The 23,370-nt window shown below is 43.0% G+C and overlaps 1 protein-coding gene across 2 annotated transcripts in view; it reads right to left on the bottom strand.

The window, feature by feature from the left end:
* Positions 1 to 23,370, bottom strand: part of LOC149237432 (potassium transporter 10-like) — a 191,302-nt gene that overhangs the window by 159,626 nt on the left and 8,306 nt on the right. Inside the window, exons 4-8 of one of the 2 annotated variants that reach the window (XM_089372656.1) lie at positions 5,002 to 5,052; positions 4,219 to 4,479; positions 4,050 to 4,102; positions 2,829 to 2,943; positions 2,483 to 2,737 (exon numbers count right to left, since the gene is read on the bottom strand). In XM_089372656.1, coding sequence (XP_089228782.1) covers positions 2,483 to 2,737; positions 2,829 to 2,943; positions 4,050 to 4,102; positions 4,219 to 4,479; positions 5,002 to 5,052 — 735 coding nt within the window. The remainder of the gene's footprint in view (positions 1 to 2,482; positions 2,738 to 2,828; positions 2,944 to 4,049; positions 4,103 to 4,218; positions 4,480 to 5,001; positions 5,053 to 23,370) is intronic. The other variant, XM_089372657.1, reaches the window with a different exon arrangement.

The raw sequence follows: 23,370 nt of genomic DNA, 5'->3' as shown, positions 1-23,370 counted from the left end.
TCAAATGTCATGCAAATTAAAAACACAAACTGAATGTCTCATATTCTTTGCCTGTCACTCCAATTATCTCCCCACTGTAATCCAGCCATCACTTGAGAAAAAAAGAAGTTTTAAAAGGGAAAATTAATGTACGTGCTATATGGTCCAACAAATTTCCATGATACTGACCCTCTAAAATAACGCTTGTTGAAACCAAAAGACAACACAAGACGTTATCCCCATACAGAACATGAGTAGCTTTGTACCACTTTAGGTCTATTAAATCATAAACTATAAGCAAGGCCATTTTTTTGGGAGCGTGGGGAAACGTCCCCTCAGGGAAGGGAAACGTTTCCTTGGCACGTCCCCCCAAGTTTCCTCCATTTTGGGAGCGTGGGGAAACGTCCCCTACTCGTCCCCAAGTCCCCGGAGCGCGGGGGAGCGAGGAAACTAGACCCCTAGGGGGGGGGGGGGGGGCGAGTCCCCGTGGAACACTACATAAATCTCTGTCCTAATGTTCAGTTGTATGCACTCAGGTTCTGCGTAGAAAGAGGAGGGTCGAGACCCTTTAAAGGAGCCTACAGACCTCTGTTATAAGGCCGCTAAGCCTCAAGAGTATTGCGCTGGTGGTTCTGTGGTGTGGGCAGTCCTCAGTGAGGCCGAATCTTATCTCTGGTTGTGAACCGGAGCAGCAAACAAAAAGGGCAGAGGATCTGGGCTTCTGACAATGTGAGAGGGCTGGTTGATGGAGTGAAATGGTTGCAGAGATAGTGTGGAAGGTTTGTCCTTGAATGTGTGAGAGGACAGCAGTGCATTGAAGACTAATATGGAGTAGTTTGAGGGCAGTCAAATACTGTAGGAAGTCTAAGGTTTAGGGCTGCATAGAACAGCGATCTAAGGAGCAGAATAGCTGGAAGTTGCAGACCTTGTTACAGTGCCTATGTACAGTGATGTTTGAAGTAGCAATCCACTGTTAGAAGGCAGATCTGTTGAGTCTAAGAATAGTGACTCTTTGAGCAGCAAGAACATTGTGTGAAGGCTGTTTGTTGATGCCCTATGTACAGTGACATTGGAGGAGCAATCCACTGTTAGAGGGCAGACTATTTGGGCCTATGTTCAGTGTATTTGAAGTGGCATATCACTGATAAGAGAGACCTTTTGGAGCCTATGATCAATGTCTTTGGATCAGCTTAGACCACTGAAAGAAGGCAGTTTGTTGAGGCCTATCAACAGTGCTTTTGATGTCGCAAATCACTGTAAGAAGGCTGAGTAGTTGAGCTGGTGTGTGCAAGAAAATCTGGAGCAGCAGAGGACCATGTGAGCAGCTGATTGAAGAAGGCAAAGGACCTTCCAGATGTCAAGGACAACATGAACAGAAAGGTCTGTGCCAGATAGGCTACTTCAGGAAGTAAGCTAAGTGTTTGTTCTTGTCTAGTTTTTTGTGGGCAGATTGCAGAATGATCCCTGGTACAGGAGCCCCATGATTCTTTTTTTGATTGGCTAATAAAATAATTGAGCATTGGGCTCATATATCCGGCACTAAATTGATTTCACTGCTGAAGGTTTCTGGTGTGCAAAGTGCTAGAAAGTTGTGGTATTTCAGTGTGTTTATGATCATGTTTTTAGACAGAGACCTGATTCTGAAGTGCCAAGGAAAAATCAACAAATGGGCCTTTTTATAATGGACATTCTTTAATCTGGCATTTGCGACTAACAAGAAATTTATCATTACAAGGGCATGGGATATGGGAAAGGGTAATGATTAAAAGGTTCAATTAAAAGGAAAATAAAGTGAAACATAAGAGGCAGCACAACAGAGTTGTAAGACATATCAATAGTTATGTCTAACATCAAAGAGATTATTTTAGATTAAAAATTTCTTGTTTCTTGCATGTGTGAGAATTTAATCTGCAATGTTTCTTAAAATTACTGTTGCCAGATTAGACACAGTGTTCTAGAGAATGGAGTGTAGACATATAGAAACCTAAAAGAGGTGGAATCCTTAGTTATGTTCCCAATTTGTTTGAACAATTTCCTCTGATCAAGACGCAGGAAGAATGCCCTTATCCAATCTGGAAGTATTACAATAAAGTGCAGTCAGTTGACAGCATTCAATGAAGATCTTTCGTCTAAGAAGCCACAGTTGGGGGGTATCTATTTCCCCAAATGCACCTAGGTCTGACTGCTTGGAACAACTCACTTGCACAGGTGAGATGACTCACAAGAGGAGAAACATGTTTCTAGAGGATTTGAACCTTGGTGTGGATAATATTTTTATCTCTGCTTAACCATCAAACAAAGGACCCGTTGACTCGGTTCTCAATTTAACACCAGAGGGAAATACCAAAAATAACCTAATTTCTTTATTACGATTATCTAATTAAATTCCTACTCAACCAATTTTATAAAGGTAGATGAGAATTGCAGGGATTTCCAAAACAAACAAGACAATGTGGGGACTATATCTAATTAACAAGGGTGATAAGAAAGCCTGTGAGCTTACCATATGCATTTCCAATTTGAGTTGTGCTGTTGAATGCAATGGTAACTATAATGCAAAGAACCATGAGAATCCAATTAATTTCAGGAATGTAAATCTGTCCAGAGATGTCTTTTGAAGTATGAAGGACCTTCACTCGTGGAAAACAACCAAGTGCAACCGCCTGCTTAATAATCGTGAAGGTAGCTGATATGGTAGCCTGACTGGCAATAACAGCAGCGATGGTTGCAATGACAAACACTGGCCAATAAGCTGGGTCTGCAGGACAATATAACAACCATCAACCAAACTCAATTAGTATCATTTGCTAAAAGGAAAGGCAACAATTACACGTGCTAAAAAAACCAACCTGGAATAGACCTATAAAAGGCTTCTTTCACATCTTCTTGATGGTGCATAAGATATGCTGCTTGTCCCATATATTGCAAAAGCAAGCAAGGAAACACAATTGATGTGAATGCAATCTGCATAAAGAGTAAAGCTGATTTTTCATATAGGGAAAATTGCAATGACCCATTTCGATCTATAAGCAAAAGAGTATTAGCATGCATACAATGTATGCATATGATAGCTACATATGCACACATAGCATGCCTTGCAATAGTATACTTATTAAATAATTAGAAAAAATGTTTAAATGAATGAAAAGGGACTAAATACCTAAATTATTGAGAAAAGAGATATTACCTAAAATCCGACACTCAAAATATACATATTAAATACTTCATACTTATAAGGTTGTTAAATAAAATTTACAATTCCAATCCTTCTAATGTAAATATTGATCATTATAGAGTTAAAGTTATAAGTTAAGTATTGTTAATATATATATATATATATATATATATATATATATATATATATATTAAAGTTTCTAAATTAATATAACAAAAATTTGATATATATGTATAACTATTGATTTTATTATTATAATTAAATTTTATAAAAGTTAAAGTTATTAAAGTTTAAACATGTCAAACATATCAAGATATAAACACGTATCCTCATCTCCCATTACACGTAAAGCTATATCTGTCAAATAAAATCTAATGAGGGCAGTGGAAGAAGGCAGTGACCGCCTAGGGATGGTATTTATCCCAAGTACGCAGAGACACCGAGGGAGGAGGGGGTTTTTGGGAAAGAAAGACTGGAAGGAGAATGGGAGATCTGAATCAGAGTTGAAGATTCGATTCAGAGTTGAATATTCGAATCAAAACTTGAGAATTGAGCAATTATTCTTGAAGCTTTTGGGCACGGGGGACCAAAATACTCCAATTGGGAAGTATTTTGGAGCTGAGTACCAAGGTTGTGCTTAGCTTCGCTGGGAGCTTTTGGTCATTTGGTAACAAGAGAAAAATTGGGAACGAGGACAGCCTGGGATCGACATCAAATTCAAAGAAAAACAAACAGGTATTTCCCTAAGTTTCACTATCTGCAAAACTAGAAGTAATGTCATAAATTTCTGTACTTAGAGATCTTTACAAAAACAAGATAAACCATAAAAGAATCAAATGGGAAAAAAAGAAGAGAAGGTTCTCTTCATACAACCACCAAACATATTAACAATTACCTGAACAGCTAAGGTTGAAAAATGGCCTAAATCAGCAAAGAGTGCTTCTGTACCTGCAATAACGATGAAGTTCATAGCAAGAAGAGTCACAATGTTTAAGTATAGAAGACATTGTATCGATATAAAATTGAGTTAGAAATGAATTACTTCAAAAGAAAATATTGCCAACCTGTTATACTGAGCATAATCCCTCCTAGAGAAGCCCAGCTACGTTTCGTCCCTACTCTGAAATACTTCACTACATAAACTGGAGAAAAAGCTTTTAAGACAATTGTATCGTGCTTACATATATTGTAAACTCCAATAATTCCAATGCATAGGAACCAAAGAAGAACTGCTGGGGCAAATAGCCATCCAACTTTGCCTGTACCATAATGCTGTACGCTAAATAGAATAACCAAGATGAGCACTGCAACTGCCACAACTACAGCTGCAAGAAATAGAATGCTCTTAATGCTATAAAATATCATAAAAGACAATTGCAATTTCCTCCATCGTTTACACAAAAATTACCAGAAACAGAGCCAAAAAAATCAATTTCTGAATATTTTAATGGCATTTTTCCAGTTCCTGTTAGGTAGTGATTTGATAAGGGTGCTTGTATTGACTTATTTTAGCTGGGTAATTTTATCATTGCAGGCACAGAGGCAGACTGAAAATCAAGAGACGACAGCTACAAGAAGTATAAATTGCTTATTTTGATCCTATTTAGAACAATCTCTTTCTGTCTAGCCATCTGTATTTTCATTCACTGACCATAATCTTGTTTGACATGGTGATGAGAGTGCAAAACCTTTGAAATGAGACAGGCATTGAAAGTTTGGTAACTGGATTAACTCCAAACTATGCCACCAATAAAAATTAAAAATGAACACAACAAGAAATGTGTATCCAATAAACAAGGCTAGCAAGCAACAAGCGTTAAATTATCAAAAGATTCTAGCTCGCTTACCAGTTTTCATGTTAGGGTGGTCTACCTTGATACCACCAACAGATGAAAGGACTGCAAAGGACATACAAATTTATATGAGTACACCAACTAAACTGTTTTAGAATATCCCACATAATGATATATACTGATTCCCTCAAGAAAAATATAACAAGAAGACCACTTGGGCATAAATAAATTACTTCCAACGTCTGGTGTTAGCTTTTTAATTCAAGCCAACTATTATTTACCAAGGCCCCTAATATAGAAGCATTAATAAGAACGTACCATCAACTCTACCTCCAATCTATGCTTTTCTAGAAAAAAACATATTTATTTTAAAGGGCCATATTGATATACATTATTCGGATACAGAGGTACAAAATGGTTCTAAGCACTAAGTACTTTTCGTAAAGGGAAACATAGCAGGCTCCAATATCCCTCCTTATGGGTGCCTAATAAGATGCATCCAACTACTGCATTAGGACATATGTTGTTTGTGCACACTGCATATGGTGTGATTCCAAGGAACTTAACAACTGACACATAGCTTGGTACACATGCTGCACATTAACCAGTCACCCAAACGCAAAGTATTTTAATTTTATAATATGTAAGGAACCAATGAAACAATCGTTTATTGCATATGTATTACAAATGTGTTGGTGAGCCAGATTATCCAATATAGGTCCGCCCCACCACATCAATTGCACATGTGCAACGCCTAGCCTCCAAGTGTGTAATGTCAACTCCCCAAACAACATCAAATTCAGGGCTACGAGGTCTGCTTACTACAAATTATATTTAAGTCAATTCAAATCTGGTCTGTAGGTCGGCCCTAACCCCCAATACAGGTTAACCAATCAATTTAAAATATTGTTGCACAAGAATATATATACACCCAACCACAAGAAGTGATCCATAATCTCTGGATGCTATACTTCGCTGGATTAATGTCTGTAGGGTTGGTTCCTTGTGACCTGAAACCATAGAATCAACCTTACATCGAGCCAGGTTGAGCCCTGATTGTAGGGGAGCAGAAGATAGCTCTTTTGCATCTTATTGATCCAGTGAATCAACTGCTGGGTGTTTCATACTAATGTTTGACGTGGGATATGCCAGCAGAAAAGTCTTCAGCTTGTGCCATTGCAAATCTGCAAGGGTACAACCAGTACTTGACATATTTTCATACAACATTTCTGGCATGCCATCCTTCAGCAAATCTTCAATTCTGTCTCTGTTCGAGCTCCCTGAATAATTTCCTCTTTTTTAAACATCACGTGTGTTATGCTGTTAGCAGCCATATTGGGTATCTCCAAAGCATGGCACAAATCAGATGAATGGCTTTAAGCAGTTCCAAATTAATATGCACGTGATAAAGCATTTGATGCCTTCATTTCGGCCTTTTACTGCTCCGGAGTCTTCTCATAATATGGATTCTGTTGTACCTTGGTCTATGGAGGAAAGAGGCTCACTGTTATCTGACTTTTTCTGATCATTCAGTTCTGTCCCATTCTCTAATTCTGAAGTTATAAAACCCATTGAGTCTGCCTGAGTTATATTTTTTGGTAGTCACGTTCCTTTTCTATATTTGGATTAACAACAGGAACATCCTTATTGCTATCCAAATTGCCAATTTCCTTCTGTTTTGGAATAGCTTCCTCAACCTTGATTATATCTTAAGACATTTCATTTAGAACTGATATTCGATGCAGCAGTCTTAAAGTATCCTTCCAAGCAGTCATCTGGTCTCTTGTCACAATTTGCATCCAAGCTGACTCAGAGGGAAAAAGGCAAATTCTTTCCACCATCATGCCTGAACCTTTTACTAATCATTTGCTGTTGGTGTGCATTGGCTAGTGAATATTTTCAACATGGAATTTTATTGACATGGGTCAGAATTTCATTGAGTTGTCCCTGATCGATAAGCACTACCTTGTGAAAATTCGACAACCAGAATCCCTACTGCAGCAACTGATGATATTACTCCTATTTGTTAAATTCCTTTAAACAAATTACTTGTTGTTTCCTATGGCAAATATCATAATACATACACTACAGCCTTCACTTAATTAAATATTATGCAGAAACAAGACACTGAGCAAGAAAGAAAATACAACACAAATGACACCGTTATTTTTGGACAAATGTCCCCGGAAAAACCCGACGCTGGAAAACCGGTGCAGTAGTTGATGAGCACCAGTATTGCAGCAAGGATGCTACAACTCCTGGGCTACCAGCTTTACTTATCAACCCGGGGTTTGTACAAACTTGGAGGTGACAGTGCTATATGCACAAGTAAAGGTGAAGGTCTTGCCTGTTGTCACTGTTCATTCGGCGAGGGACCCCAGGGGTTCCAAGCCAAACTTCTATAGAGTCAGAAGAAGCTTGATTCTTTGATGGAAGAAGAGTAAATCTATTCTAAGAGAGCTACTCTACTGCAGTAATGAGGAAAACAACATGTAATGCTAAATCACACCCTATCCTAATTAACCATTTAAACAGCTCTGCTAAGCAGAATTGTTAAATCAACACTAACCTAATGTTGCTATCTAAGTCTTATTATGTCCCCATGTCGTAGGACTCCCTCCATCTTGTGGACCGAAACTACTTGAGGTGTATAAGACTACATGCCTCTCAAAACTACTAGTTTGCCATCCAGCCCAATGAACTCCATCTCTGGCTTCCTCTAATCTGTCGTGACTCACCCAAGGGAATACAACCACTGGACACCCATCACCAAGTTGGTGTTTGGCACATCGACCACAAAGAAATGGTCCGTCATCGAGTAGTTCCCCATAACTACTGTCGAGGAAGGCACATATCTAATGCACTGTATGGTACAGTCACCTGGTAGTAGGACTGAAAAGCCCTCGAACTCAGTTGTGGTGAGGCCCCTCCTCTGAACCAACTGGGCATCTATGAAATTGTGGGTAGCCCCACTGTCAACTAGAACTAACACCCTTTGCCCTTGTACAGTGCCTCTGATCCTCAGTGTCAAAAATTTGGGAATCCCACATAAGGAAGCAAGGACTCCCTCGGTTGGGGCAAGGGATGCCCCACCCTGTGGAGGTGGTGGTGGTGGCCCTCTATCTGTCGGAATCTCACCATCTGCCACACCAAAATCCTGCTCCACCTCGTCCTCCTAGTCAGTGTCAGAAAAAACCTCAATATAGTGTGCTTCTACCGACAGTGCACCAATGACCTGGTGCCCAGGGCTCCCTACATGTGAAGCACAGCGTCCTCCTCCTGAGGTCCTTCCGTGTCTCATCATCTAACTTCCCCCTCCGTTGTGTGGTCCTCTGAGGTGGAGGTCTAGTCTCATGCCCCTTTTGTGGAAAACGGGTCCATGCAGGAAAAGGTGCTCTAGTCTTAGGGATGGCCCTGTGTAGATCTCTGGTGCACAAGGTTGCCTCCTGCAGCGTGGAGGGTCTGTGTGACTTCACCAGTCCACGCAGGGGCTCAAGCAAGCCTTCAACGAAGGTATACACCCTCCTAGCCTCGGATAGATCCAGAACCATCATTGATACTCGCAAAAACCCTGAGATGTATTTCTCTGGGTTGCTTATTTGGCGCAGTTGGGTCAGCTCTCTGAAATGGGCCTCTAGATCTCTCTGGTCAAAATGCTCCACCACCCTCTTGGTGAAGTCCTCATAAGAAGCTACGTGGGCATGCCCTAGGGTGGTCAAGCCATGAAACCACCAATCATGGGCTTCCCCCTCCATGTGCAGTGTGGCCATCTTGATGGCTTCCTTCTCTGTCATCCGGTTGAGTTGGAAGTAGGTGTCCATCTTCTCAACCCAAGCCCTAGTTGTGCACTTGGCAGTGCCATCAAAAGTAGGGAAATACATCCTCCCTATGGTCCTCTGCAGCTCGTAGTTCTGGGTCCCCTATCCTCCATAACCCTTGTTCTTCTCACTCTGCTTGAGCTTGCAATAATCTCTGAAGGAGAGGGCTTCCTTAAAGTCTGCATCCATAGACTGCCACTCTCTGAAATAGTCTCCCATCTAAGGGGGGTCTTCCCCCATTGCAATTTCGATTTGTGCCATTGGCATGAAAAAAGGCAGTGTAGCACGAGTTGGCCCACTGGCTGATGGGTGTTGTGCTACTGGTGAGGGATGATCGAATGGCTGAGAGGCCCCAAAAGTTTCCCCAAACAGAAACCCTCTAGGAGTGGTCCTCTCCCTGTTCTGCGACTTGATCTCTTCCACCATGTCTTTCTAACCCTTGCCTAAGTCATTTAGGGCCCTCAGGAGGCTGTTGAAAGCCATCTCTTCCCTTCTCTTGGGTTCCACCATGTCCTCCTCCTCTACCATTGCTTTCCCTCTATCCTCCGTGTCTGGAGTAATCTCCAGCTCTCTTTCTCTGCTCCGGTACCTCTACCTTCGGTAGGTGATGTTCTGCTGGTCTCCTTCTCTCATAGGAGACAATCCCCACAGCTGAGCCAACAACTAGGCTCTGATACCATTGTAACAATCCTAAATAGGAATACAAGTGATATAAAGCAAATAAACTGTGCAGCAAATTATAAAAACAAAATACACATTAAACATCCATAGAAAAGCTGCAAATATGAAACTGTCGAGCCATTTTACTACTTTTCTGAAAGCTAAATACAATGGATAACAAGATAGTGCACTTGGGATTGTCTCAATGGACAAGCATTACCAAACCCAGGTGGGAAAATGGCTGAACTGATCGCTGCCCAACTGCTGCACCAATCTACACTGCACTGCCCCAGAAAATTGCCTTTCTGGTGAAGTTCGAATGGCTGGAAGGCGCACTTCTATTGCCCAGAAAATTATTTGCTTTGTAGAAATTTCTCATTTCCCACCCCGGTTTTCAGTTTCTCCTTATTTCTCTCATATAGTTAAATGCCCTTTCCCATAACCATACATTTAACAAGCTAGAAAAAATAAATATTGCTGAAAACACAAATTCTGGAAATTTTACAGAATGCTGGAAATTGCAGAAATAAAAATCAGCAGTAATAAACAGCCATTACACATTTAAACACAGATATTTTTGGTCAATGTGACCCTGGAAAAACCCCCTACAACTCTTGGGGAAAACCAGTTTGAGAGTTCTTCTTTATTTCTGGAAAATGCCTTTTTACAGTAGGAGAAATATTCAGCAAAAAATCAACAAACAGACTTTTACAACTTATCTCAGCCTTGCTGAAACACCGTTGTTGTTACACCGCTCTCAGCTGTTGTTACACCGTTGCTGTTACACCGCTCTCAGCTGTTGTTACACCGTTGCTGTTACACCGCTCTCAGCTGTTGTTACACCGTTGCTGTTACACCGCTTTCAGCTTTGCTGTTACTCCGCTTTCAGCTTTGCTGTTACACCGCTTTCAGCTTTGCTGTTACTCCGCTTTCAGCTTTGCTGTTACACCGCTTTCAGCTTTGCTGTTACTCCGCTTTCAGCTTTGCTGTTACACCGCCCAGAAATCTCCCTTGCTCTCTTGCTCTCCTTCTCTCAATCTGCTCATGAAAGAATGAATGATCTTTTTCCTCCTTTTCCTCCCTTAACCCAACCCTAAGTGACTTTTGGGTGATCCCTAAATCCAATGGCTGAAATAGATTTAGATCAATGGCTAAGATTAAATGCTCATTTAAATCTCACTTTCTATTTTTTAATTCACCCCACTTTAATAAAGACCCACTTAGTCATTTATTTCCAAAGTCACTTTTCCTTTCTAATTTTTCATTGACTTTATAAAAGTCACTTTAAAATTAGACTTAGTAACTTTATCACTTAAAGTCACTTTTAAATTAGATTTAACTTTATAAAAATTATAAAGTTACTTTAAGAGAAAAACTAAATTCTTTTGGACACTTTTCCCTAGGCCAAAGATCAAAGCCTAAGGGAACCACCTGTCCTCCGGTACCAAATTTCAACACTCCCTCTTACCGAGGAAGGTGTTCCTCACCACACCCATCTTGTCTCTGAAATAGACATGCTTGCCCCGTGGTAAGGCTTTGGTAAGAATATCTGCAACCTGCTCATCAGTGGAAATATACTCAAGCTTCACAGCTCCCTTCTGAACATAGTCTCTGATGAAATGATATCTGATCCCGATATGCTTTGACCTGTCATGAAATACTGGATTCTCCGTGAGTTTAATGCAACTCTGATTATCACAGTAAATCACTGAAGGTCTCAACGGCTGACCAAATAAGCCAAACAACATCTTGCAAAGCCAGATGGCCTCACAACTAGCTAGACTAGCTGCCATATACTCTGCTTCCGCTGAACTCAGTGCTACTGACTGTTGCTTTCGGTTGAACCATGACACTACTGCTGAACCCAACCCAAAACAGCACCCTGAAGTGCTCTTCCTATCAGAAGCACAACCTGCCCAATCTGAATCAGTGTATCCTGCCAATCTCACTCCATCTCCCTGCCTGTAGTCCAGACCATAATCCACTGTCCCCTGCAAGTACCGCAAAATGTGTTTTGCAGCCACCCAGTGAACCTTCCTAAGCTCACACATAAACTGACTCATCGTGTTGACTGCAAAACAGATATCTGGTCTAGTGTTGACCAAATACATCAAGGAACCAATCAACTGCCTATACAATGTGGGATCCACCAACTCGGAATCCAAAGCATGAAGCTTCTTCCAGTTGGTGATCATCGGTGTCGACATGGGTCTACAATCCTCCATGTGGAATCTGCTAAGGATGTCCACAATATACTTCCCCTGCCCCAGGAAGAAATGCCCCTCCTCCTGCCACACCTCCAAACCCAAAAAGTAATGCATCAAGCCGATGTCCTTCATCTCAAACTCCGCCGCAAGATCTCTCTTGCAGTGCTCTATGAGTCTCTCTGCACCTGTAATGATCAAGTCATCCACATACAGCACCAGAATGAGAGGCTCCTCACCAATCACAATAAAGTAAAGGTTCGGATCTGCCTCACTCTTTGTGAAACTCATCCCCTGCAAATATGTATCTATCCTGGAGTACCAAGCTTTGGGAGCTTGCTTCAGGCCATAAAGGGCCTTCTTCAGTCTGCACACATGGGACTCCTTCCTATGCACCTCAAAGCCCTGTGGCTGCTCAATGTACACCTCCTCCTGTATGAAGCCATTGAGAAATGCGGTCTTCACATCCATCTGGTGGATCTTCCAACCCATCTCTGCTGCTATCGATATAATGGAGCGTATCGAAGTATATCGAGCCACGGGAGCGAAGGTCTCCTCATAATCAACTCCCTCTACCTGGGAGAACCCTCTAGCCACAAACCTTGCTTTGAATTTCTCAATGCTGCCATCTGCAGCATGCTTTACCTTGTAAAGCCATCTGGAAGTAACCACGGATTTGCCCTCAGGCCTCGGCACCACCTCCCAAACATCATTCTTCATGATAGAAGAATACTCCTCCTGCATGGCCTCTCTCCAGACCTGCTGGCTAGCTGCCTCCTCATAGCTAGAAGGCTCAGAGTCAAGGATGCTGGTAACCATCACCATATAACTACAAAACCTCTCAGGTGGTCTACTCTCTCTGACCGGCCTCTTCGACTCAGCAACAGATGTGGCATCTCTCAAGGTGTCCTGAAGCCACTTGGGCTTCCTCTTCCCTGAGCATGCTTCTCCCATAGGAGAATGAAACTCCTCCTCCTCATCACCATCAGTAGCCTGAACTCCTGACTGTCTGTCTGCTGTCCTCCTGCCTGCACCTGAACCTGTAGAAGCTGAGGTACTGTGTGAACTGTCCATCAGTGGACTCCCTAGTGAACTGCTCTGTGAACTGCTCTGCATGCTGCCCGGAGCACCACCCCTCTGGCTCGGCGAGCCACTGCTCACTGATGGACCTGACATCCTCATAGATGTACCTCCGGATCCTCCTGATCCCTGCCCACTGGATCCCTGCGACTGACTCAACTGCTGCTGAGGGTCTGGCTGATCCAGATACTCTAACTCCCGTGACCTCCTAAAGGCCCTGTCCTCCTCGAACTTCACATCCCGTCTGACAACAACTCTCCTCTATGCAGGAATGTAAATCCGAAAGGCCTTTGAGGTCTCACTGTAGCCCACAAGGATACCCTTCTCTGCGGTGGGCTCTAGTTTGGTCCTCTTCTCCTTGGGTATATAGGAGTATGTAATGCATCCAAAGATATGAAGATGACCAAGATCAGGCTTCTTCCCAGAGAAAGCCTCCTCCGGAGTCATGTGCCCCAAGGCACGATGCGGACTCCTGTTCTGCAAGTAAACAGCTGTGTTGCAGGCCTCTGCCCACAAGAACAATGGCAACCCCTGATCATGTAACATGGCTTTGGCAGCCCCTATGATGGATCTGTTCTTTCTCTCCGCAACCCCGTTCTGTTGGGGGTTGTAAGGAACAGTGAACTCCCTCCTAATGCCTGCCTCCGCACAATAGTCAACAAACTCTCCAAGGGTGTACTCTCCTCCATTGTCCGACCTTAGGGACTTGATCTTCTGGCCTGTCTGTGTCTCCACAAGAGCTCTAAACTCCTGAAACCGCTTGAAGACCTCACTCTTGGTCTTCAAGAAATAAATCCAGGTCCTCCTGGAGTGATCATCAATGAATAAAACATAGTACTCATATCCACTCAAGGAAACATGAGACATCCGACCGCTCACATCGAAATGAATCAAATCAAGTATCCCAGTCGCTCTGCTGTCACTGCTGGGAAAAGGGGATTTGGCAAACTTGCCCATCGCACAACCTCTGCAAGTATCAAAGTGATCAGTACTGAAATCTGGCACACCTGTAGTGATCTCCCGCAATGTCCTCAAGGCTCCATGATACATGTGTCCCATCCTGCGGTGCCAAATCTCACACAGCTCAGAACTGCTAGCTCTGCTGTCGGTACTACTACTCAATGCCAAAAGGGGCTGGAATGCAAACTTGTACACCTTTGCATGGCGTACACCTATCACTCTAGTTGAATCAGCTGGAGTGCCCCTGGATACATCAACACCTGTCCTCCCCTGAACAGTACCTCATATCCTCTGTCCTCCAAAGCTGAGACGGATATGAGGTTCTTCCTCATCCCTGGCACATAAAGAACCTCTGACACCTTCAAGGGAGGTTTGGACTCCCTCTGAAATGTCACTGTCCCCACCCCGACTGCTCTAACAACTCTGTCATCACCGAGTACTACCTCAATATCAGTGCCACTCTCTGAAAGCTTTGAGAAGTACTCACAGACTCCTGTCATATGACGTGAAGCCCCACTGTCCACATACCAGTTACCTAAAGATGCTCCACTAGTCGAGGGAAAAGCATGCTCCCTCTGAACCTGTGTGGCAGGTGATCCTGCACTAGAGGACTCACACGTAGTGAACGCAAACTCCCGGTCAAAACGACCTGCAAAGTCCTCAATCTCTGCTGAAGCTGCCACGTCCTGGTTCTTCCCCTTCTTCTTCTTCTTCTCCGGACACACAACTGCATAGTGTCCCATCTTTTGACAATTCCAACACTTCACCTTGGAATAGTCCTTCTGTGTGTTCCCCTGTTTACCTTTACCTTTGCCTTTGCCCCCACCACCGCTTGTGGAAGCCTGCTTCTTCCCTTTGCCTTTCTTGCCTCCTGCCACCAGTGCTACGTCCTCATCCTGCTCAACTGGCTTGGCTGCCCCAAGCTGTCCTTTCCTGATCTCTGTCTGAATGCAATCATCCCAAAACCTCTCCCATGTGGGAAGGGTCTCACGTGCACACACCCCATCAGCAAAGTTCAACCATGAACGGGGGAGGCCATTCACTGCAATCCGCACCAACTCAGTGGTTAGAATGGCCTCTCCAATCGCTGCCAACTCATCTCTCACATTAATAATCTTTGTGAGATATCCAGCTGCACTATCATTACCCATCTTAATGTTCTTCAGCTTCTCTTTCAGGACCATTTTCCGGTTCTCATTGGTACTCTGGTAGAGATTGGACAATGCTGTCCACATCTCATGGCCATTGCTCTTTCCTCTCACATGAGGAATGCAATGGTCTTTGATTCCGTCTAGAATCAACCTCTTACCCTTGTTGTTCTTTTTATTATAAGCAGCCAACTGAGTAGCATCAGTGGGCACAACAACAGGGTGTTGTGCTGTATGCACCATGATATCCCAGACTTCTACCTCCTCAAAGATACTCTGCATTCTCTCCTTCCAAACGCTGTAATTTGTATGCCCATCCAACCTATCCTCCACCCTCAATCCCAACGACATCTTGCTGTCTTAAAACTGAAAAATAGCACTGCTGTGGTAAAGATAAAACTGTTGTTTATAAAAAAATCAGCTTGCTGGAATTTTCTGAGTGAAAAATCAGCAACTGTAATTTTTTTCTTTTGCTGTCCCAAACTGCCCTTCAGCACTCAAGCTCTGATACCATGTAGAAATTTCTCATTTCCCACCCCGGTTTTCAGTTTCTCCTTATTTCTCCCATATAGTTAAATGCCCTTTCCCATAACCATACATTTAACAAGCTAGAAAAAATAAATATTGCTGAAAACACAAATTCTGGAAATTTTACAGAATGCTGGAAATTGCAGAAATAAAAATCAGCAGTAATAAACAGCCATTAAAACACATTTAAACACAGATATTTTTGGTCAATGTGACCCTGGAAAAACCCCCTACAACTCTTGGGGAAAACCAGTTTGAGAGCTCTTCTTTATTTTTGGAAAATGCCTTTTTACAGTAGGAGAAATGTTCAGCAAAAAATCAACAAACAGACTTTTACAACTTATCTCAGCCTTGCTGAAACACCGTTGCTGTTACACCGCTCTCAGCTGCTGTTACACCGTTGTTGTTACACCGTTGCTGTTACACCGCTTTCAGCTTTGCTGTTACTCCGCTTTCAACTTTGCTGTTACTCCGCTTTCATCTTTGCTGTTACACCGCCCAGAAATCTCCCTTGCTCTCTTGCTCTCCTTCTCTCAATCTGCTCATGAAAGAATGAATGATCTTTTTCCTCCTTTTCCTTCCTTAACCCAACCCTAAGTAACTTTTGGGTGATCCCTAAATCCAATGGCTAAAATAGATTTAGATCAATGGCTGAGATTAAATGCTCATTTAAATCTCACTTTCTATTTTTTAATTCACCCCACTTTAATAAAGACCCACTTAGTCATTTATTTCCAAAGTCACTTTTCCTTTCTAATTTTTCATTGACTTTATAAAAGTCACTTTAAAATTAGACTTGGTAACTTTATCACTTAAAGTCACTTTTAAATTAGATTTAACTTTATAAAAATTATAAAGTTACTTTAGGAGAAAAATTAAATTCTTTTGGACACTTTTCCCTAGGCCAAAGATCAAAGCCTAAGGGAACCACCTGTCCTCCGGTACCAAATTTCAACATGCTTTTATCCTTAGACGCATTGGCCTAAACCCAGAAAAACCTACGAAGGATTTTGGCTGGTTTAGACTTCTGAAATTCGACCCCCTTGGAGCCCAACTTCAGCTGTAACTGCAAAACTCGGCCTGCTGGAAATTCCCTGTAAATCCTTTCAGAAATGGTCCCAAAGTGTTGGGTTGACCCCTACTATCAAATCCCTGACTTCCCGGATGGGCTTACAGTCCATGGCACCTGCTCCCAAGCTCCACGAAAACTACTGGATTGGCCTCTAAGTTGTCCCATAGCCCAACAATTCGAACTGCTAGAAGGTTGGATCTGTTGGCTATAAAACTCAGCAAGAATGCTGGCCCATTGCTGCTCTCTCAGCCCTCTAACTCTCCCAGAAAACACCTGATCTCTGATGGCTCCTAACTCCCTCTGCGTATTCTCTAATTGCCCAGAAATATGCACTCCCTGATCTGCGTTGAATGATGGTGTTGTTTCACAACCCCGGAATTCCTGAAAAACTTGTGGAACTGTCTCTCTAGGGCAAGCACATATGGTCCCCTGAAGTAGACGTTGAATCTCCCGTTTGAGAGATTTGTGGCTAAACAGCCGATTGACTAAGCTAAACAGCAGAGCGAACAATCAAGTAGTTTTGTTTGCAAGATGTAAGAAATGAAACCCAAAATGGGAGTTGTTCCCTCCTTATAACTCCTTAGGCCTCCCTAGCCTCATGTGGGCCCCTCCATCCACCTATTCGACTTTCCCTCCAAGTTATTCGAATGCGCCAATTCGAACTCTCATGTGGGTGGCCCCCTGTTAGGTCCCTATAATACTAGTGATTCCCCATTACTATTATCATTGTATCCCTTATTGTTATTGTTGTGCCCCTATTGTTCCCATATTGTTATTATTGTGCCCCATAGAAGCCCACTATTGTTATTTTTATGCCCTTATATTATTATTATTAGGTTGGCTTTGGTTATATTATGACCCCTTAGACTCCTATATATAGAAAGGAGGTTTTATCATTTGTATCATCCAAGAATTATTCATTTGTGTAATGTAAAGGAGGTTGCCTCCTCGAAGAGACTGATTTCTAGGTCATTGATCTATCTTTTCTATCTTTTTGTGAGCTGGTTTCATAATGTTTGGTATCAGAGCTTTGGATTCTAGGGTTTCCTTGCTCCAAACAGGTCTTCGTGGCATTTTCGTTATAACTATTTTTCTGTGACGTTTCAAAAGCTAAAAAAAAAAAACCCATTTGAGACGAAATCGTTCTGAACCTCGAGTCTAAATTTCAGATCTTGTCTCGCTATATTTTCGGAGATATGACCTGAGGAAGTTAGGGTTTTTGCAAGCTCCAGAATTCCATCTCAAACAGGTCATCGTGGAATTTTCACTATAATTTGTTTTCTACAAAGTTTTAGATTCTGAAATTAAAACCCATTTGAGCCGAAATCTTGGTGAATCTCGGGTCCGAATTTCAGATTTTTCTTCGCTATATTTTCGGAGATACGGTCCAAGACATTTAGGGTTTCTGCAGGCCCCCGAATTACATCCCAAATAGGTGACCTTGGAAAAATCGTCATAACTCTCTCTCAAAGCATCTGATTCAAATTTCGTAAGAAGTGATAGAAAGAAGACAGACTGTAGTTTGTTGGGTATCATTTTCAGAACCTAAGGTCGAAACAGTGACATGTGGCACGTCGTACAAGTTCGCTCTACTGAACCAGTCTATAATCAGGTCATCGTGGGAGATTTGGCATAACTCTTCATTGGAGAATCCAATCTTGATCAGACTTGTGGGGTTAGAAAGAGGACTCAGAGGGTTACCGTAGGAAGAAATTTCAGACCTTGGAGATCTGAAATCATAGAGATATAGCAGATTTAATATCGAGCTCCTACAACGTGAAAAATGGTGTTTAGTTTTAATTTTTTGCATAAGTTTGGTTTGAAAAATTAGTTTGAAGGAATTCAAAGGGCATAGTGAATAATTATTATCATTAATTGATGCCCCGAAGAAAGAAAATGGAAACACCTAGTAAGCAACCTGAAAGCTCTAGCATGACTCATGAAGAAGAAGACGAAATGCAACATGATATATCGAAATTACGAGACCAAGTACAACAAAAATCACTCGCACAAAAAGTAACAGAAGCTAAGATGGATGGTTTAAAGAAAGGCATAGAAGCTAAGATGAATGACATGGAAGCTAAGATGGATGATGTGGAAGCTAAGATGGATGGCGTGGAAACTCAGATGGATGATTTGGCATAGAAGCTAAGATGAATGACGTGGAAGCTAAGATGAATAATGTGGAAGCTAAGATGGATGATTTAAAGAAAGGTGTGGAAGCTAAGATGGAAGATTTGAAGACAGATTTGATGAAGCTTCTACAAGAAATGCTTACTAATGGCGAAAGGGTAGTAAAAGAAATTCATGATGAGAATAGAATAAATGTTAATCATGATTTCATAGACTCTAACGTTGGATCGAAGACCCACCATCTTCCAAAGATCGATATGAGGAAGTTTGATGGCAAGGATCCCGTAACATGGATACTATAGATGGAGCAATTTTTCGATCTCCATAATGTGCAAAACACACAAAAGGTACGCATTGCAACTTTATATTTGGAACCAAATCAGTTTTTATGGTATCGATGGATTTGCTCTCATAAACAAATTGTCACTTAGGCTATTTTTACAGATGAAATGATAGCACATTATGAGGATACAAAAAGCAACACTTTTTTTAGCCAATTGATAAATTTCAAACAAAAGGGTTCAATGATGGAGCACATTGAGGAATTCCAAAAATTGAATATAAGGGTAAAAGATATTCTAGAGGAGCATAGGATTGATGTGTTCATAGGGACTTTAAAGAATAACATCCAACATGAGGTTCGCCTTTGGGAACCTGATTCATTGGAGAAGGCATTCAGGTTGGCAAAAAAAGTGGAAATTAAAATTATGGCAACAAGGAAGCCTACCACTCACAATCATAAGATGGAAGTGTTTTTGCCCCTTGTTGATTTGGGGCAGCATCGGATGTGCTCTAGCCACGAAATTTGGTGGAGAGGTTGGGGCACATGAGATCTCCAATACCCAGAAAGGCATCTCAATACCCAGAAAGGGTTTGGGCAGATTCTAAACAGATCAGGCGATATTAAAATAATTAATATTTTTAATGGAGTCCCTAAGTCTAAACTTAGAGAAAATAAAATATTAATGTGTATTAATATGAATCTATGTTAGAATGGTCCAAAAGACATGGATCAAGCCAGATCTAATCTTAGCTGTTGATTAGGGACTTAATCTCAGCCGTTGAGATGTCAACAGGAAAAGTATAAGAGGAGGCTTGAGGGTCACTTGGAGTGTACACCAGATGATCAGTCATTTTATTCTCTAGAGCGGGGTTTGCTAAGAGAGATAGAATCACTGATTGGGAGAGCAGCTGAGGGGCATTAAGTACAGAGAAATAGATAAGGCAGAGATTATGTCGGGAGAGCAGTGCAGCAGCCAAGGAGGGTGACACAAAGCTAGCAAGGGCTCACGCAGGGCCACGCAGAGGCAGCCAAGTGCTGCGCAAAGCAACAGAGGGGCCAGCGCAGCTGACGCAGAGGCTCCGAGAGCTGACATAGGGCCTCCTAAGACTAACTCAGGCCTAGAAAGGCTGACGCAGGGCCAGCGTGAGACAGAGAGGGGCTGACGCAGTCCAGTTTGGATAGACGCTGGGGTTGTAGAGCAGTTTTGTGCTGAGGAGCTGCCGGAAGGGTTTTTCGAGGTTTCAACCAGGAGATTTCTCTCAAACTGTGAGGTATCGCTGCTAAGAAAATTCTCTGTTAGGTAGGCCAGTTTCGACCCAGATTGTACTCTGATATTGCTTAATAAGAAAACCCTCAGATAGTTGCACCGGTTTCCCACATTGGGTTTTTCTGGGGACATTGGTCTAAAAATAATAGTGTCATGTGGTGTGTTTGTTCTTGTTTCTTTTAGTTGTTGATCTGTAATATGTTAAGCATGCACTGGTGTTTATTTTCAGTATTTACTTTGTAAATAACTTGTTAAAGAAAAATAACAAGTAAGCAGGAATAAATCAGAAAAAGTGCATGAAGGGTTTCTAAACTAAGTAAACTTAGAAACTTCAACATGGTATCAGAGCGTGATTGCAGATCACAGGAGGACTAAAAACATCAGCCGAGCGGAGCAATAGCAGCAGTAAACAGCTGTCCCGAGGTGGTAGAAGTTGTTTCTAGCAGCGCGGAGGCCAAGGAAGTGTGACGCAGAGCCAACCAGAGCCACGCAGAAGAAGTCGGGAACTGCGCAGAGCCTCAGAGAGGCCAGCGTTGCTGACGCAAAGGACCAGAGGGCTGACATAGGGCATCCCAGGGCTGACGCAAACCCATCTAGGGTGATGCAGAGCCAGCATGGGGCAAAGAAGGGCTGACGCAGTTCACAGAGAGGCAATTGTTGGAGTCTATAAGGCTGCAAAAATATTGCAAAGTGGAGCTGGTGAGATACTGTAGTCTGAATAGTACCTGGCAGAGCAGGGCCAGAGGATTTGTTACCAAGGGTTTCTAGCCGAGGAACCTGGATCAACAATGCAGTTGCACAAGACAATCAAAGTAGGGGGCATATTGACAAGCGGCAGAAGGATTTCCAGGAGGGAAATCGGCACTCAGAGGGAGTCCAGAGGAGAACTTCCTGACGAGAAGTAGAGACTTAGAGGAGTCAAACAGAGAACTTCCAGGAGGGAATTAGAGGAGCGTCATGGCACTACACAGGGTAAGAGACCAGGATAGACTTGACAGAGCATCGAACTTCGCAGTCTGGAAGGCTAGAATCTTATCAGTGCTTGACAGGAATCATGTCAAGAACTTCGCCTTGAAGATGATAGCTATCCCAATTGACCCAAATGATAATGACAAGTACAAAGAGGCGATGGCGAGGGCCAAGTGCATTATCCTTGACCCTGGAAGGGAAGTAGAGGAGCGTCATGGCACTACACGGGGTAAGAGACCAGGATAGACTTGACGGAGCATCGAACTTCGCAGTCTGGAAGGCCAGAATCTTATCAGTGCTTGATAGGAATCATGTCAATCGCCTTGAAGATGATAGCTATCCCAATTGACCCAAATGATAATGACAAGTACAAAGAGGCGATGGCAAAGGCCAAGTGCATTATCCTTGACAGGGTCAAGGATCATGTGGTACCACATATAGCCGAGAAGGAAACCACAGTTGAGATGTGGAAGGCTCTCAAGAAACTGTACCAGCATACTTCTGTGCAAAGAAATGCTGCTCGAGAACCAGATGAGGTCGTATCAGATGAAGAAGGGTCAATCGATTGACACCTTCCTCGGAGGAATGAATGAGATCCGAGACCAGCTGACTGCTATAGGAGCGACACCGGATCAGGAGCTTATGGTGAGGATAACCCTTAATGTTGTCTCAGAAGATTGGGAAGTGTTTGTCCAAAGTATCTTGGGCAGAAGGACTCTCCTACCTTGGGACGAGATGTGGGCAGCTCTTCGCCAGGAAGAGATCAGAGCAGTCGAAGACAGGTAGCAAAAACAAAGGGATCAAGGTTCAGCAGGAGGAGGAGGATGTGGCCTTAGCATCTGAGGGAAAGCAGGGGAAACGGAAGAAGAAAGATCTCTCCAAGATCAAGTGCTTCCACTATGTGGAGATGGGTCATTATGCGACCCAGTGCCCAAGGAAGAAGAGTAAGGGAGAGTCTTCCGAGACTAAGGCAGCGCCAGCACAGGCAGAGAAGGAAGTTTTGACAGACGATGACTGTGCCATGAGTGCACACGCACCACTTAAGAAGAGGTGGCGAGACATCGAGCTATAGTCAGGAGAACTATAAGCGATGAGGGGCAGGATCCTTGAGGTACCCTGCCTCTTGGATTAGACCTTGTTACGGGAGCCCTGACGAGGAGTAGCAGGACTGGTTGAGTGGGTAGAGACGGATGCCGATGGAGTGGCAGAGAGAACTACAGTGCAGCAGTCCCAAGACAGTGCAGAGCTAGCAGGCTACAGCAGTGCGAGAGGCACAGGAGTGTTGCACCAGTGCATGAAGGCACAAAGAGGTGTGCAACTGTGCGAGATGCAGGGAGGTGTTGCAGCAGCGCAAAGGTCAAAGAGGGGGCACTTTTCAACGACAAAGGGAGCTTTAGCGTCATAGGGTGTTTCTAGCCCAACAGGGAGGTCAGTTGAGAGATCAGTTACTTACTTCTCTATAACTGAGTTGCAGTGCAGCAGTGGGCAGCACAATGCAGCATGATGAGAGGAGGTGCAGTGCAGATGCAGTGCTGGGAGAAAGGACCAACAGCAGCACAGATGCAGAGGGAGTTGTCGTACAACTGCAGTAGTGATAGTGGCAGAACCATGGGCAGCAGTACAGGAGGCAGCAATGTAGAGGATATTGTGCAGGAAGGCCTAGCATCAACACAGGTACCAATGTCGGATGAATAGAGTAATATCAGTGAGGAGTATTGCTAGAGCACAGTCCTCGCTAAGAGGGAGTGTTGATTTGGGGTAGCATCGGATGTGCTCTAGCCATGAAATTTGGTGGAGAGGTTGGGGCACATGAGATCTCCAATACCCAGAAAAGGTTTGGGCAGATTCTAAACAAATCAGGCGATATTAAAATAATTAATATTTTTAATGGAGTCCCTAAGTCTAAACTTAGGGAAAATAAAATATTAATGTGTATTAATATGAATCTCTGTTAGAATGGTCCAAAAGACATGGATCAAGCTGAATCTAATCTTAGCCGTTGATTAGGGACTTAATCTCGGCCGTTGAGATGTCAACAGGAAAAGTATAAGAGGAGGCTTGAGGGTCACTTGGAGCGTACACCAGATGATCAGTCATTCTATTCTCTAGAGCGGGGTTTTCTAAGAGAGATAGAATCAGTGATCGGGAGAGCAACTGAGCGGCATTGAGTACAGAGAAATAGAGAAGGCAGAGATTGTGTTGGGAGAGCAGTGCAGCAGCCAAAGAGGGTGACGCAGAGCTAGCAAGAGCTCAGCAGGGCCACACAGAGGCATCCAAGTGCTGCGCAGAGCACCAGAGGGG

This window comes from Pinus tabuliformis, chromosome 8 (assembly GCF_031772625.1).
Source record: "Pinus tabuliformis cultivar Carrire ecotype Pingquan chromosome 8, CPIR1, whole genome shotgun sequence".
NCBI classification, from domain to species: domain Eukaryota; kingdom Viridiplantae; phylum Streptophyta; class Pinopsida; order Pinales; family Pinaceae; genus Pinus; species Pinus tabuliformis.
This window is presented reverse-complemented; position numbering and strand designations above follow the sequence as displayed.